Genomic DNA, 18027 nt, shown 5'->3' with positions numbered 1-18027 from the left:
GAAAACTCGTTCTCTCACACGCTTATCGCAATCAAATTAACCCGTTAGTATCCCTTCATCGACGTTTCAGCAAAGATCCGACGTCGCTGGATCATCAATGAAGGTCCGATACTCCGATTCAAGGAGGTCCGATTATTTCAAAACGATGACCACGTGACGGTCTCAAGTTGCAAAATAGCCACGCGATGGCGCGAGCGGAGTTAAGATAACCGCGCTCCTAGTGGGCTTCAAGTCGTACTAGCCCAGTAGCTGATTGGCGACGGGTCGAGCGAGTCAAGTGATCAAAAAATGGCATCCGCGACATCGTCGCACAATGAGATTTCACAGCAATGTTCGGTTAATAAACTAATCCGCGTCGGTTACTACGAATTGGAGAAAACCATCGGCAAAGGAAACTTTGCCGTTGTCAAAATGGCCACCCACGTTGTCACAAAATCTAAGGTACGAATTCCCTTTACTTACTAAACCTATCCCACTGGCAGTCTGGAATCCATCATTTTGTCATCAAATTTACGTGAAAAATCAGAATTAAACGAATTATTTGTCAAAATTAACTACTCCGCATCGTCCCGTATGATGTGTACGTCAATAATCAGCAGCTATCGGAAAAAACACAACGATAGTCACTTATCTCCTACGCCTCTCGCCAACAATCGACGAGCTACATTGATTTTAAACAAATTAACCGATCGTTTTACCATTTAAAGAAGAAATTTGAATCTTAATCTGTACAACAACAAACAGCGATCTGAGGTGCTGATATCGCGGGGTTTTTTTCTGTCTTGAATTTGTATTTTTTTATCGTCAAATTTCGCCACTCGCGATATTTGAGCGAATATTTATTTATTGACGCTACTTTCGTTTACGTCACATGCCTCTGTGCGAGTAAAGAACTCGAATGCGGTGTATTGTATCTACGGTATCCCTGCGTAATCACATCAAAGTAGCTCGTTTTATTGCCAATCAATTGAACAAATAATGATTATGTGAATATGTTACATTTGAAAAGAGAGAAACGCCGATCTTGACTCGCCGAAAAAGCGAACTGCACACGCATCTACGTACATACGTACGTAGATACATACATGCATACAAACATGCATGCATACACACACTTAAATACATGCATACATACATCATAATACCTATATGCACAGAACTTTGGTCACTAGCTTTTATTTTCATTTTCAACAGTCGCCATTTTGTAACCGCTAAATAAGTACATCGTTGGAAAGTTTCAAAAATTCCGAGGCAAAAGACAAAAAGGAATCCCCCCTCCCACTCCTCCTCCTTCACTTAGTCCTTCCAATTGCGACCGATAAACTTGACAAGTTAGATAATTGCAAACTCAGTTGTAAGATGATGGCATGCTGTGGTCGCGTGTTGGAAAACCCGTTCGTTTGAACGAAAAAATAACGGGTGAAATTATTTACTTACAATACGCTGCTGGTGCAGATTTAACATTGATGATACTCGCGATATTAATTTTTTTGAAACACTTGTTCAACTTTTTATACCCTCTTACTTCTTACTCTGCGAATGTAAACAAATTCTTTTTATCGCGAGGCAATCTCGCTAACGCAAAAAGTTATTCCTTTAGTATAATAAGGCTTTAGTCTTTTTTTCTTTTTTTCGTTTGCATATCGTATTTGCGTTGGGTGATACTCTCAAAAAACACTCCAATTACTTCACGCATGTGCTCTTTATTTCTCGTTTGTTCGAATAACTTACGCTTTACACGTACACAGATTGAATTTTCCGTCATAGAAAAAATTGCTCACTCGGTGCGGTTTTCCTGTAATTGTTTCTTGTTTTCCTTCAGATGAAAACTGGGGAAACTTCGCTGATACTGAGTGCTTACTTTTTGTGTAGATCGAACGACCTAATCTACGAGTCTAATACAAGCGCAGTTGTACAGACAGCAGCGCGCCAAATGCTTTTTCTTAAATCCTTTCTTCATCCCGTAAGACCAATGTAAAAGGGCACGTAAAAATAATCATCATTACGGAGTTTTGAAAACTGCACGTTGCGTAGTGTAGTAAATTATCTGAGATAATTTTTTGTGGTTATCTCTGTGCCCTCGGTACGAGCTTCACAACGTAATGCCGCCTTTGGCTGGCTGTGCCTTTAGCAGTCCTTAGTGAATGTATAACTTAATGTAATGCCATTTAATGTACATGCATACATACATACACACACAGCGTCGTTTTCCATTCTATTATATACGTTTATCAATTTCATAATATTACATAAAAGGTATAGTTAGCGAACCTTGAATTGTGTTTTGTCAGCATCGTACTTCTCATATAGTTTAAATGCTATGCAGATAATATAAGAATAATAAATCAATGAAATCGCTGCGATCATCGGATCGCACTCGCAGATTCGAATTATTGTACAGGGGAGGAAGGAAGGCATTCAAATTACTACTCGAAAATATAATTTTTATCATTTTCTTCGTACGCAAATGATGAATACGGATAAAATGACATGTGTATGTACTATATTTACACTTATATCAACCGAACACGAGATATAATATAATTATTATCGTATAATTTAAATTACTTGTAAATGTAGTGAAATATTGAATTATATAGTGAGCAGCCGAATTATTCGTCTTAAATAAAAAGAAGGTAACGATTACCGCGTCGCTCGTCTAGTACCGATAATTAAAGAGGTTAATACCGGAATTAAACAAATCTGAAAGTTCCATGCTTGTTTTTTTTTTTTTTTTTCAACAATAATTCCAAGCGATATATAACTATGTAGTAAAGAAAAAACAGTTTTTCTTCCTTTTCTTTCTTTCTTTTTTTTTCCTTTCGAGTTGCAGGCACTTACAGCGTTTTTTCAATTCTCCTCTTCAATTATTATCGTATGTTAGCGAGAAGAAGAAAAGCAGAAGGAATAAAATGTAATTAGAGAATAATAAAGACGCGTGTGTAATACACTGCAAGCCTGAATCGCGAGGGGATTGTCTCTGCCGGCGGATTGTCCGTTATGCCGCTAAAGCCATCGGACTTGGAAGATAATTAGTGACAATTAGCACGAATCAACAGCTTTGGGTGAAGCCTTGGTACTGTACAAAATTTTCTAGCCACTTGATATTATATAGTATACGATAACTTATCTCGCCGCGCAAAAACACACATCCACATTACTATATACGCGTATGTATACGCATCAGTTTTATACAGTACAACAGCTCCTCCTCCTCCTCATCGTATGTTTTCTGTCCCGTAATATAATATATTGCCTCGCTTGTACATAATATTTTATATAACGCGAGAATGTTTTACGCTTATTTTCATGCGTCTTTTCCGTAAAAAACGTATCCGTTTTCACTCCTAGGAGTTAAAAATGGTATTTTCTATACTGCGCGCATGCGCTGTCGCAACAAATGTAACATTACGCGACCCTAACCTCAATTTCGTGCTTCGTGAAAAAACGCGTAACGTACTTTTGTTATACCCATAAAGAATCGTGTGCAACAAGAAGGTCTTTTCGCCTCCTCGCGTAATATTAGCAATATTCGCTTCGGCTCACCTACGACTCATATTGAACACTTACGCTCGGCCCGAAAAGATTGAGTGTGCCTTCTTGTTACACAATTAATATTAATGCCGGTGTATACATATATAAGACACGTTTTTGATCAAATTTCAACTTGGCGCGAATAATAGTAAACGTAAGGAAAGAATTTGAAAAAAAAGAAAAACCAAACCTGTCGCCACGGAAAATAAGTTTACGCACACTTATGCACCGTGCAGCAGATTTATGTACTGATGAGATTTTTTATTTTCAACAAGAGGATTTAAAATACTGTGTATTATATTTAATATCATACTCAATAAAATTAACGCGATCATCGTTTATCACTTCTCGTTCTTATACATAATTAAAGAGACACACGTTGTGCAGAGGCGGCGCGCTTTGTACATAATATGTAAACCGCAACACATGTGACAAGAATAGATTCACACGTTGTCCCGTTACACTTTCAATTTCTTTTCAGTTATTCACTCTCATTGCGAATTAACAACTGCGTGATTATTCATGCAACGTTACAACACATGATGCAGTATTTTGTTGCAAAGCCAAGAACATTCCGTCTATAGATATTCGAATTGTTATACTAATTTCGAATCGTTGAAAGTTTTACATCGTTTTGGTTTTTCAAATACCGGTTCACCATATATACGTACATATTTGCGATTAACATCGACTATGAAGCCCATTATTAAACGATTGTAATTATCCAAAGCGTGTATATAATACGATAATTGACAGAATTTCGGTTTTATTATACTGTCACGCGCTCGTAAGTGCAATTTGCAAATATGTATCGTCGATGTATGTACAACATCGCACGTTTTTTTCTTTCTCTTTATTCTCGCACGATGTATAGATACGTACAATATAGATTATACTCGTTATAACGAACAAGTGCGGCAGTTGCGGCTGGGGAACGTCTACACACGTTATATGTGCGAAATAGGCATGTGTTACGCGTATATATTAACACGGAGTAGCACGTGACGTCGGTGTGACGTCACGGGAATCTACTCCGTTCTGTTGGCCAACAGAGAGAGAGAGAGAGATAGAGAGACACGCTAAATATGTATGTACGAATTTCACACATATGTTCTATTACAAATTAGAGCTGCGTGTGTGACAGAGGAAACAAATTACCAATAATCACGGCCCCCTTGCCTCCTTTTTATTTTTCACGATTAAGTGGAAAAGATTATCGGAGATATTTTATTCGTTACAATTATCCTTGCACAGCTTTTATAACGTATACGATTTTATTAGATTTATCCGCAAGTTACGACGATACTAATTTTTTATTCGATCTTACCAAGAAGTATGTATACTCTATAGGATACATAATATAATTTATGTCAAAAAATTTAAACGTAGATTTATTCATTGATGGATAGGTTGGCGGTGATTTTATTATAATCGATCAGATGTGTACGTGATATTTCAATTTTTAACACTTTTCTTCTCCGCTCACTTTGCGAAATGATTGAATGAAACGTTTCTCGAACGTGAATTTTAGACACAAGGTTGAAATCGTAAGTAGAACACACCGGATATATGCATCTGTCAGTATATTAATGATAATTAATTGATTAACTTAATTGATGATTTAACGTTACATACGTACTCGTTATATACGTATTCGTTATACATGGTTGTATCGATGTAAATATCAATGCGCTTCTTTGTCAATCGACGTTTAGCGAAAAACCCGTAGAATTTTATTGACAGATGTATAAGGATGAAGATGAGGAAAAAATAATAAATATTTCCTCCCAACGAGATTTTTAAGATTTCTAGATTAAATTCTTGCTGATTTCAGTCCTTTCTAATTCATATACTTTATAATTCGCCCTATCTTGATTATATATGAGATATTCGTATATATATCGAATGCTATAATTCATGAATGAGCGCGGTGCGAGTAACTCGGTTTGTACGATTGGAGTAAAATCGATGGACAGACACGTTGGGAAATATTCGACGGCATAATGTTATTCAATTCAATGTTACGTATAGCATATACTTATGCACGAACTATTGTTTCATTTAATTCATTGTCAGTATTGTCCGTGCAGCATTTACGTACATTTATCCCCTTGTGTCACACATTATTCTTCTGAGTCAACTTTTATAACAATATTAGTATACTGCGGTTTTTAGGCTCGCTGATTACGAATCTGAGATCAAATTTCAAAAATTGAAAATGGCGGATCCAATATAACGGAAGAAAATTTCAAATTTGATCGAATACGGTCAAAAAACCCTATGCAGGCGTTTACGGACTCGCTGATTGGATTTGCCGTACTGAATTTTCAAAACCTGATTTCAGATTCGTAATCAGCAACTCCGAAAACCCCTGCGTAGTTTTTTTCCGGATATGATCGAATTTAAAATTTTTATCCGCCATATTGGATCCGCCATCTTGAATTTTTTAAATCTGACATCAGATTCGTTATAATCAGCGACCCTAAAAACTTACGGTTTACGTAAAACATGTACATGTATCTCTAGAGGGATAACTTTCTCGGAAGTGAATTATTCCTCCAATTTTCACGATTTTTTTCAATCAATTTGCTTCTGTCAATAATAGCTTACATTATATCGCAATAACTACTCTCGAGTATTGAGAACCTATTAGTATATTATCGGGAATAGAAAAGAACCGCAAAGCAATATGTTGAAAAGTTTTCTAAGTGTACAAAATATGGATGTAAATCGGGTGTTAATATAAGAATGCTTACCACTATCATTCAAAAGAGTTATAAGTTACAGCTAAGTGTATCGTTCATTCTCAACAGTCTGGTTCAATTCTTCAAATCAGTATTTAGGTATGTATACTACTATCGAATGAGTCTAATACCGTTTATCCTTATCATTTCTGATCATCTTGTTTCACTCGCGGTGTTATGTCATAAGTGACGTCAGAAATGATTTTTCATTCGTATCACGATGCTCTTAAAAATTTTCTTTTCTTTTCTTCCGATTACTGAGTCTGTTTAAAATTTAGTGGTACGTACTTGAGTTGATTGAGAAAAATTTTTTTCGAACGAATAATAAAAAAATAAACTGATATTCTATGCATGGAATAATCGAAGAGAACAAAATTCATCACAATTGCAATACGTGATTAAAAATAATATTCAATCGTTTGAAAATTTTTTATTATTTTGGGATAAACAAGGAGTTTAGTGGCATTAACTACTATAGACAATACATTTCTTTTTCGTTTACGGCATATGCATACAGTATAAATGAAGGCTGTTGGATCATTGAACCGATTTGTTACGCGCGCGCGCACGTGTTGCGAATTTGTTGCTAGTAGATGAGATATAGGAATGTATATGTATACAATAGATAGTTGGATATGCATGTATTGTACATACATTTATACATAAGCTAGAATTGATATTATGGAAATTTTACCGCAATAAGGTGCCAGTAATTTTTGGAATAACCCCGGTAAATCTGACATTCGCCGGGAATTTTGTATGTATCTTATGGAAAAACCTGATATTCTCAGCGAATTCTTACCGCAAGTGCATTTCTTTCTTTCTTTCTTTTAAAATTTTGAAATAAAAACGAAGCCAATAGATCTTCCTGCAATTTTTAAACTCTCCAACAAAACGTAAAATGATCGAAATTACGACTGTCTAGACGGTAGTAAGAAAATGTTCCTTTTTCAATGCACATGAAAAGGAATTAAAATTCTCGTGTAATTTCGCATTTCACATTTTAGTAGACACCTTGAATAACCTATCGTTTGGGAATTCGCTATGAATGCGTATTGTTTGTATTGTAATTGAATTGTCGACATGTATAATTAAATTAATGAGCCTACACATGAATACCCTTCTTTTCTGGTTGTTGAAACACGAGCTTTGATTTCTATTTGCAGAAATCAAGACGACCTTAACTCTTTTTTTTTTCTCCCAGATGGGAATCTTATTTATCGCCAAATGTAGTGATAAGCTGAGATTTGATAAGATGAAAGATTGGGAAATTGAGAATACAGCATCGTGCTCTTACTTATCGTCACTGTTTTGTACGAGAAAAAAGAAAAGAAAAAAAAAAACTAGTTGTCAACATATTAAAAAATATTTGACGACGAAGCAGTGTACACACATCATAGAAATTAAATAGATCAAGTTTGCCAAGACAATTATTGTGTCACGACTTGTCTAACGGGCAAGTATAAGAAACGTTATTGTCATTGTACAGCGTCATGAAAAGGGCTAGTGAGCAGCACTTATTTCATGCGGCGACACAAAGGGGGGAGAATCCTTCGTTTATAAGGTATAAGTGATGAGCGCGTGTAGATCGGAGTCCTTCTGCCAGTTACCACTTGCTATCATTTAGCATGTCTGTCACATGATTTCGCTGACTGTATGTCCTATTGAATCTTGATGCGTGTGCCAGCCTTGTGGATCAATACACACCATTTTATACACGCTGAATAAACATAAGTCAACAGATTTTCATTTCAAAGGAATTGTCATGAGAATTATTATAACGTCTTCTTTTCAACTCATTTGATTACACTAATATGAAGTGAAATCTTGAAAAATTTTAATTCTTAGAATTCATACTCGGAAAATGATTTAATCAGAGGTGAAATGATTTTTTTTCGTTTGATTCCTATTTCAGGTGGCCATCAAAATAATAGACAAAACGAAATTGAACGAAGAAAATCTAGCAAAAATCTTTCGCGAGGTGCACATAATGAAGAGGCTTCGGCATCGACACATCATACGACTGTATCAAGTTATGGAAACAGAAAGAATGATATACCTGGTAACAGAATATGCTGCTGGAGGGGAAATATTTGACTATGTAGTTAGGAATGGAAAAATGTCCGAACCAGAGGCGAGACGTGTTTTTCGTCAGATTGTTCATGCTGTGTGTTACCTTCATCAACAGAAAGTCGTTCATCGAGATCTTAAGGTAACTGTCAATTTTGCACAATTTATTTCTAGTGATTCTATTAGTTCGAAAGTGTAAAATTGGTTCTTCTTTACCGATCAGAGATTATGTAAATTAAACGCAACATTAATTTCAGGCTGAGAATTTGCTACTTGACGCAGACAATAACATAAAGTTGGCCGACTTTGGGTTCAGCAATGAATATACGCCTGGTGTACCCCTTGGCACGTGGTGTGGTTCTCCTCCGTACGCTGCACCTGAAATATTCAAAGGAGCGCCTTACGACGGGCCTAGAGCAGATGTATGGGTATGTGTCAGTGGATTGCAAAACAAACTTCACTTTTGATTTTCTTTACTTTAATTACTAATTACAAGTTGATTTGAATACACACATGCACATATATTAGGGTAGTCCTTATTTCGGGGTAGGACAAATTTTCATTGTGATGTCCCCCAGATCTGTTCCAAACAATTAGAAAAAAATCTGTATAAATTTTTAACCCTCTACGTCAAATGGAACATGCGGCTCTATGCTCCGAAAGTTTTAAATGTAAAATACACGCAGTTTTTATAAGCAGTTACTTAGTTTTGTATGACTTTGGTATAAATTAAAGGACCATATTATAATTATTGTTCCCTTATATACAGGGTGTCCCTAAATTGCCTCCCACGGACTAGCCAGCATAATACCTCGTTAAAATCCAACCGAGAATTTCTTTTCCGGAAGCTCGTCCGATGCATAGTTTTTGAATTATAAGCGATGGCGCTAGGCCAATCAGAGTGCACCATTTCATCTAGATTTGCCGCCACGGAAATTGCGGTTTTTTTCGTCTGGGTGAATTATTATTATTCGCTTACGAATTAAATATCGGCACCTCCCCTCTCTCGCTGCTGTATCCCTTATTCTTGAGGATGCGCTTCTGTTTACACACACAAGTGTGCGCCCATGGATGTGCGGCCGGCAGCGTGTGCCGCGGCAACAATACCGAGGTCAGCGCTCGAGAAGGGGTACAACAGCGAGTGAGGGGAGGTGTCGATATTTACTTTGTAACCGAATAATAATAATTCACCCAGACGAACAAAACAGCAATTTCCGTGGCGGCAAATCCAGATGAAATGGTGCACTCTGATTGGCCTAACGCTATCGCTTATAATTCAAAAACTATGCGTCGGACGAGCTTCCGGAAAAGAAATTCTCGGTTGGATTTTAACAAGGTATCATGCTGGCTAGTCCGTGGGAGGCAATTTAGGGACACCCTGTATAAGGCTAATAAAAATGATGCTATTTAACTTATATATAAAAAGAAATATATTATAAAATTATGATAAAATTTTTCAATCCGTGTCAAGGATGATGAAATAATGGAGTTGACATCCGTCGTTGTCTTCTATTGTTCCGAAAGTCAGCTGTTTTCAAAAAGCTGATCATATTAAAAAGCAAGCCCGAAATTGAATTAACGTGTCGATCAAATATTTAAATATTGAATCTCTTTCAAAAGTTCGGTCAATTGAAGTTTTAAGTTTTGCCTTGTTAATAAACGGTGGTTGAAAATGCGGTCCAAATGCCAAAGACATAGTTCGAGAGTGTTATCCGGTCTTTCTCCGACATACGTATATCTATATACATACTTGAATACAATGTTATATTGATTCTATTTTTTCGTTTTTTCTGTATACTACTTGCTATACTCGCTCTATAACATGATTAACAATCAAGTTTTTTGTAATATTCTTATCTAAACCTGCAACAAAAGAGCTAAGAAATATAACATTCTCGAGTGGCATTATTCAGTGGGAGATAAATTGACATTTAATCATCTTTAGTTTGGTATTGAGCACCTTTTATTCTTTTCACTATATGCAATTTGGTTAACGTTTAAATGGTTTCGAGATCTCACACACTGTTGATGAAAGTCTTGTTGTTCTATCTAACGCTTTTTCATGACATTATGATCTTCGAAATAATGTATCATACTTACAGATATTTAAATGGTTATTTACAACATTATTACAGAGCCTTGGTGTAGTATTGTACGTGTTAGTTTGTGGTGCCCTGCCATTTGATGGGCCTACAATGCAGTCGCTACGCTCTGTGGTGATCTCGGGGAAATTTAGGATACCTTATTTCATGTCTGCAGGTGAGTAGAAATTCAGAAATTAACAGTGCTTCCTCTAAATGGAATCCAGACGCTACTTTCCTCTATCGACAGTAATAATTTTCATGGCTTAACCATGACTATTTGGACTCTTCTATAAAGTGTTGCATCAATAAGAAGCATTGAGAAGATCGTAATATTCAATTAAATTACGTATTAAAATCAGGTTCGAAGGCTTTTATCTTTTTTTTTCTTTTAATTCTGCAAAACCAATAACTTTATCGCACCACATATACCGTGATTTTTTCCCCTTCATATCGTACAGTTTAATTTATTCAATTCTTTGTTTCTTTACCAAGGCATCTTTTCATTTCAAACCGTTTGGAAAAATACATTTAATAATGCTGGACTTAGTAGTAATTGTTGGGTAGAATTCTGATTAATTTGATGAGCAAGTCAAATCTCATTCCTTGATCAGAAAGTATATTTGAAATGATTACGAACATTTATGGAAAATTACTCTAATCATTGTTGCACTAATTATAATATATGAAAATCATTCTTGAGATTCGTAATTCATAGCTTCTATACATATACAGATTACAAATTTGAAAGAATTGATTAATTTGACAGTGGACATAATTTTAAGCGAGAACGATACCAATTATAACAGTCATATATCAATAGATTTCGTTGAGAATTGGATGGAATTGAGAATTTTTTTACACTATAACTATAAGAGATAAGGTTTAATTGTATTCAAAGTGAATCTATTATCGAGTATCAGAGACAAATTTTAATGCACAATTGGGTGTTAATTTTCAGAGTGCGAACGACTAATTAGACACATGCTTGTTGTGGAAGCAGAACGACGACTAAGTATGACACAAATCTTGACCCATCGCTGGATGGTTGGAGATGGCCTGACAGAGCCTGAGCCAGGAGGGTGTGTATATATGATATTTAAACATTTCATAGATAAGTCGCATAATTCTAACTATCTTAAAAATGGAAGAAGTTTCATGAAATTTTCTATCATCATCCTTGACATACCATTAAGATAGAAATATATATCAGTGAAATCTGAGCGAACAGTGTTGTCTCTCTGAATATGATATACGAAACTTATCATCTTTTAGGTACAGTGCCGAGCCACCACCTCCGCCACAACTTAATCAATTAGTTTTGGAACATATGCTCAGGCTACCTGGTCTCAGTCCGGACACGGTATTACAAGCCGTGCAAGGTAATGCTTTTGACCATGTTTCGGCTATATATAACTTGCTGGCTGATCAGCTTGAGCCAAGTATGCCCAGCATTCCCAGCATACAAAGTATACCCGGGGACTACATGCCTGACGGTGCTCATCAACTGGAAAAGGTAAATTCTAATAGAGAGCAGCATTTTTCTCAATATTCATATCAGTTTAAAACGAATATTAAAACCTTATTATTTGAAATACTGTTTCTAAATTCACGGACCACGTAATTCCTAACGTTTTTCATATAACATTAATATTTAATCAAGTAGATGTCTAATTCAAATATAAATATATTTGTGAATGATTTATTCAATTGTCATTAATATCTCCTTCTTCCTCTTGGCATATTTGGAACAGTTTTATATAGTGGTGATTTGATTTCTTCCTTTATCACAGTTTGGCGAAGCCGAAGCGGAAACAGAGGAACGTAGTGGCCTTCATTTGCCTTCTGGGACCCCTTATCATGCAACCAGGAGACACACAGTCGGTCCTGGGGATGCTTCGCATCAGCCACCAACACCCTATCCATACACTTGTACCTATATACAGGGATACCCACCCCTTCCCCTATTGCCAACCTTGCAGTCTAATGTTGACCCCCATTTGCTGCCTCACACTAATCTTCCACTAAACCTCCCTCTTGTTCAGCATCAACCTCCTCAAAACTTCCAAACCAAAGACCAGCATCTTCTCAAACCACCGACCGTTATGGGAGCAAGTAAGTTGAATAGCTTATTTTTTCAGCAATTCCCCTGTGATTCACCATGCAAGAATATATTAATTAAGCAGTAACCATAGAAATCACGGTTTTGCTAACATAGAAATGAAGGTGGAACAGGTATCGATTTTCTTTACTTTTCAATAGCTTTATTTTTTTCTTTGATTTCCATTCTAGCAGGTGGTTTTGGAAGGAGAGCCTCCGACGGGGGAGCTAATCTCCACATGTTCTATCAACAACAACACTGTACAACCACTGGAAACAGTGACGATGTTGGATGGAGTCAACCTGGTAGCAGAGAGCGTTTGCAGCCTGTGAGTTTATTTTTTGTTTTCACTGCTGTTTGGAAATTCAACGAGATTTCTGAAGAGAAGTAACCACACAAAGTAGATCATCATTCTTTACATTATACAAACCTGAGCTATGGTAAAATTCTCAACAATTCGACAGTTGCAGGCTGGCAGTCCGACGATGGTACCTTGCTCACAGCCACTAAGTGTAGGGGTTGGTGGTGGCAGTGGCGAAGGTGTAGGCGGTGGTGGTGGAGGTGGAGGTGGAGGAACTGATAGACGAAGGCGCAGCGGTGTAACTGCAGTTATGCAACGACCAGGTATACATGGAGGAAAATACATCACCGCTTCACACGAAATTTTAATATTAGTTGTTTGCAAGGAACAATTTAATAGTTGCACATTCAAGTAGCATTAGCCGTTTTTTTTTTTTATATTTATTTTTATTCCCTCGTTTCGTACTTTTTAAATGTATTCATCTACTCACCAGCTACAATCATTCAGTTGTTTATTTATATGTTTCACCAATAATTTGGTTATCGAATTGCGTTAAATTTTGGCAATACTTGACACTTTATTTATGTACTTATATCTACTGTAATTTGTAAAGCATTTTTTTCTTACATTTTCATATGAGAATATGCACACTCTAGAAGTTGAGATTTTTGCAGAATCTTTTTGGCACGTGGATATTTTTCTTCAATACCGTAGCTTGATCAAAAAATTCGTTCGAGACAAGCTAATCCTACAGAGATACTTTCTATCAAATAATCTGGCAAATATTGTTACTTAATCTTAATCCATTATGTTCGTTTGATCCCGTTAATTTCTAATTCGGCAAGCTATGTACCGTTTTGTTTAGTCACAGCTCAATGTAGTACCTTTATGTGTGCTTTCTGAGTTTTTGTTTTTGAAATCTTCCCGAAAAATTATCAAATCCCGTTCTTAGTGTTTCATTTGTTTTTCTGTTTGTTTGATTTTGCATGGTTTTATTGTGCTCCCTGCACTGCCATGCCTTCTCGTTGGTTGGTAACATGCATGTAGTTATAACTCCGGAACTGGTCATGGAGGTGGAAGCTAGGATGAATAGAGCGTATCTCCCGCCAAGTCTGCTGCCGTCTCACCTTAGAACACCTACGCACCCTCAACACAGGAAAACCTCCTTGTTCTTCCCTAATGCTGGTAATTTTTGTCACAAATTCTGCTTCATTGGTATAACGTGTAACTCGTTCGAATTTTGATAGCAAATCCTTCGAATTATCATATGGATTGTCACTGACATTTTCATACTGCGGTAATCAGAGTTTCTGTATACACGTATCATCTTCTATCATATAGAGTTCATGAATTGGATATCTATTGTTGATAGTTTTGTACGTTTTTCTTTTTTGTTGATTTTTCAATTAGTTCGAAACTCGAATAAGATAAAAATTCTTATTTTTTCCTCCAATCGGTCAAAGTTAGTTGCGGAATTGCAGAAAAAATAGTTTCATGTCTATTATGTCCACTTAATTAATTTTCGAGTCCCTTCAGGGTCTTCTTATTGTATATAATTTTTTTCTGTCTTACAGTCCTTGGAATACTTATCTACTTATCAAAAGGTTTTCTTAACTTCATTTTACGTATTTGTAGCGGGTAGTAGGGATTCGTATAAAGAGCCAAGCACGCACGTAACTTCGGAGCGTTATTCTCCAGTACGCCGTGCATCAGAAGGATCGGGACCTCCAGGCCCAGGCATTCAGGCACTTCAGCACGAGTATCAACAGCTGCAGAGACTGGCGTCACCTTCACATAGTCCTGCTAGTATCCCTGGAAGTCCCGTTCACGAGAGAGGAGTGGCTGCCATAACTCAAGGTTAACATCATGTGTTACATAACAATTCAGAATTGGCTGTAAATCTCTGGGAGATAACAGCGTTCTATTCTTAGCATAATATCAAGTACCTATAAATTTTATTTCATGTTATTTATCAAAGGTCTGAGTGGTCTGAGTACCGCCCCTGTAGCTGGCAGTATAGTGCATGGTACACCGGCGCAGCCTCCAGCTGCGCCACTGGACTTAAGCCCACTTAGACTCCATAGATCTCCAGCGACAACACCAGTCAGTTATTCTCCTAGTAATAGCCCAGCGTTAGATATGATACAGGAAGAGCATCCTATTGACGTAACAAGAGTAAGCAATGTTGTTTGTTATACAGATAATACTGAAGGTTAAAATAACGTATTGGAATTCGTTTGTGACTCGTTTATTTTTTCTTACAGATACCACCGCCTCAAATATCCGTAACAGACGTTCTTGGCGATCAGGTAACTTTGGTCGATGGTTCCCCCTCTCCTTCTCCATCTCCGGATTCGCTAGAGGATGCTTTGCCTCATTACAAACCACTTCCAAGCTTCATTATATCGGAACCATGCGATCCGTCGAGGCCGAGTATAACGAGAGGTATTGGTAGACCCTTGAATGTCGCTATACCAACGGAAGTTGAGGTGACATTGTCTAATGAATCGAGTAGGTTGAATTCAGATGCAATTTTAGGTCGAGTTAAGCAAATTATCGATGCATGTGCGCCTCCTAAGGGTTTTATATTCTCGAGAGAAGAAGTTGAAGGTGGAGGGCTTAGCTTAGAGTATCCGGGTGGCGTGCAAATTGAACTTAGGGTATGTGAATCTGAAGAGAAAGAGGTCAAAGGGATAAAAATGCGACGAATTAGTGGGGACCAACTCCAGTACAGTCAACTTTGTCAACAGTTGATATCCTGCATCACTGTTTGACGATGTCTTGCGTGTAACCAAATCTTTCATCTTTTTTTAAATTTTTACTAAGTTACATTACATTAAGTTACATTACATTCCTGGTGCCACATACACCGCACGTCACAGTATTGCACACGCATGCTACCATACGCATACATATGGTACGTTTTAGATTATACTGTTTCATATTATTGTTATATTCGTACATGATACATTTAGTAGATTTAATAGTTTAATACATTTTTTAATACAATTGTACATGAATACTGCACTGTAATAATACAGGAATGGAGAAAACTGGCTAGTCATGATTTACAAAACGAATTAAAAAATAAATGAAAATGAAAGATGTAAAAAAAGTCTATATAATAAGGGTCGGATTGAGTAGTCAATTATGTCGAGGGAATAGCGATTGTCGTTATCTTGCTGTATGTAGTTGAGTTGTATGTAGGTCAGTTTCATTTTTTTCATAATTCCCATATTCGCAAAAATTTTAACGTGATCTCTTGTAATTCATACAGGAATGTTAAATATAGAATTTTATTCATATTTGTGCAAAACTCTAAAAAATATTATTTAGGCCTATTTCTGACATTGCATAGCAAATCAGATGCACTACCTGGATTGGACTTCAAAGTATTTTTTTTCCGCAAACAAAATATGTTTTCACATCGTGGATATACATCAGTATGTCTGGTTTTTTTTTTTTTTTTTAATTACATTTTGGGTTAACGCTTTGATATCATTCATATTTATGCAGCAGTGGTTGAATAATATAGTATCTGTAAACTTTCATTCCCAAGCTGAGTAGTGCAACAAACCGTCTTCCGGAAACAAAATATCTGGTTTTTTGCAATGAATATTTTGTGTTCTGCCTGACGTGGATCGGTCATAAAGTAAAATTCAATTTTTTATAAATTATTTGTATTTGAGATTTAAAATTCTATTACGAAGATGTCTTGTGGGCAAAAATTGTCGTCTAACTAGCTATCTACTTCCAGAAATTCGAATATAATAAAACAATTGAGATAAATGAAGTTTAGTGTTACATTACCCGTATTACTACAGTTTGTACCGCAGTATTTCATTTAACTTTTATTTATAATCGACTTCTTGAAAATATGTATACAAGGTGACCCAAGACTATCACCCCTTGGGCTATCAATGTGTTCCTCATGACAATCTGCGACTGAAAGGTTTTTTATTTTTGTTAGGAAATTTGTCATTTCAAATTGCCCAGTCTGGTGATATCTGATGATTCAGCTGCTGAGCACATGATGATCAAATTACCATTCGCAAGCCCTGTTCTGAGCCATTGAATGCTCTACCGGATTAACCAATTTCAAACGGTTCTATTTCGCAAACAATAAATTTACTTTGAAAAAAATAGAAAACGTTTCAGTCACAGATTTTCATGATGATTACATTGGTAGTTTGTGGTGCGATAGCCCTGGGGCACCCAGTGTATGTATATATATAAAAAATCATATCGTCATGTTACTGTGAATAGCTAATGTAGTTATAAATATTTGACACCACTCAAAAACTGTTTGCAACATCCGCCGTAGGTAAGAAATACATGGTCCAATCAATTTTGCTGACAAATTATACTAAACTGCTTCCACCAATGTACGCGAACGAACATCAAATGAGACTTGCAACATTAACGTTTGGTTTAGTTTGTAAAATGTCCAATTTTGAAATAATTTTACGATAAAAAATGGTAAAAATTGAATATGACCAAATCTTCTGACATTCAGGTGATATCAAGTGTTCAGTTTTTATGAAACCGTTTTATCAATCAAACAGTTGATGAAAAAAATGTTACATCGAGAAGCGTTAGTTGTTGTCACGAAACTCTGAAGTTGCATAAATAGGATTCATTTATGTAGTAAACAAAAGAGTGGTTCTATATGAAAGAAAAAAAAACTCCATGTACAGATGTCATAATCGTCTGTCGTAAAAGAGTAAAAGATAAAGGAGAAGAGAATTGAAAAGGATATAAAAACTCTAATCGCATTCATTTGCGGTGAAAAGTAGGGTCGCTGATAATTAAGATTATCTTTTTTAGTCTCATTTAGTTGCAGAATTATCAAATGTGTATACCCCAAAGGATGCAAGAAAATATGTCATGGTTTCCTATGCTTACAATTAGACAGTTGAATGAATGTCAAGGAGTTTTAATTGGCCGTAAGAAAAAATAGACCAGAAAATGGAAAAAAAATTGAATATCTTTAAAAGGCAGGGTTAAGTGAACGTACGCACAGTTGCACATTCTAACGTGATAAGATTAGGACGAAGTTGAATACTGTACATAACACAGATTGTAGAAGTGCAACACATATAAATATATGTACAAGAAAGTATACATGCATATAGGTGTGTATATATACATATATATATAGATATATGTATATCATATGTGATATAATATATATAT

General features: G+C 36.1%; 1 protein-coding gene across 5 annotated transcripts; it reads left to right on the top strand.

Moving 5' to 3' along the window:
- Positions 1-252: 252 nt before the first annotated feature.
- On the top strand, positions 253-17618 carry LOC124180295 (serine/threonine-protein kinase SIK3-like). 5 transcript variants are annotated; one of them, XM_046565620.1, is made up of 13 exons: positions 253-441; positions 8194-8490; positions 8606-8776; positions 10484-10607; positions 11391-11511; positions 11705-11945; positions 12223-12544; positions 12722-12858; positions 13001-13154; positions 13879-14016; positions 14467-14688; positions 14810-15006; positions 15096-17618. In XM_046565620.1, the coding sequence occupies exons 1-13, from the start codon at positions 289-291 to the stop codon at positions 15603-15605; spliced, it is 2787 nt and encodes a 928-aa protein (XP_046421576.1). In that variant the 5' UTR covers positions 253-288; the 3' UTR covers positions 15606-17618. The 5 variants fall into 5 exon arrangements, with proteins under 5 accessions (XP_046421576.1, XP_046421577.1, XP_046421575.1 ...); XM_046565621.1 differs by having other exon boundaries at positions 12995-13154; positions 14530-14688; XM_046565619.1 differs by having other exon boundaries at positions 12995-13154.
- The last annotated feature ends 409 nt before the right edge of the window (positions 17619-18027 follow it).

Source organism: Neodiprion fabricii, chromosome 4 (genome assembly GCF_021155785.1).
Source record: "Neodiprion fabricii isolate iyNeoFabr1 chromosome 4, iyNeoFabr1.1, whole genome shotgun sequence".
NCBI classification, from domain to species: domain Eukaryota; kingdom Metazoa; phylum Arthropoda; class Insecta; order Hymenoptera; family Diprionidae; genus Neodiprion; species Neodiprion fabricii.
This window is presented reverse-complemented; position numbering and strand designations above follow the sequence as displayed.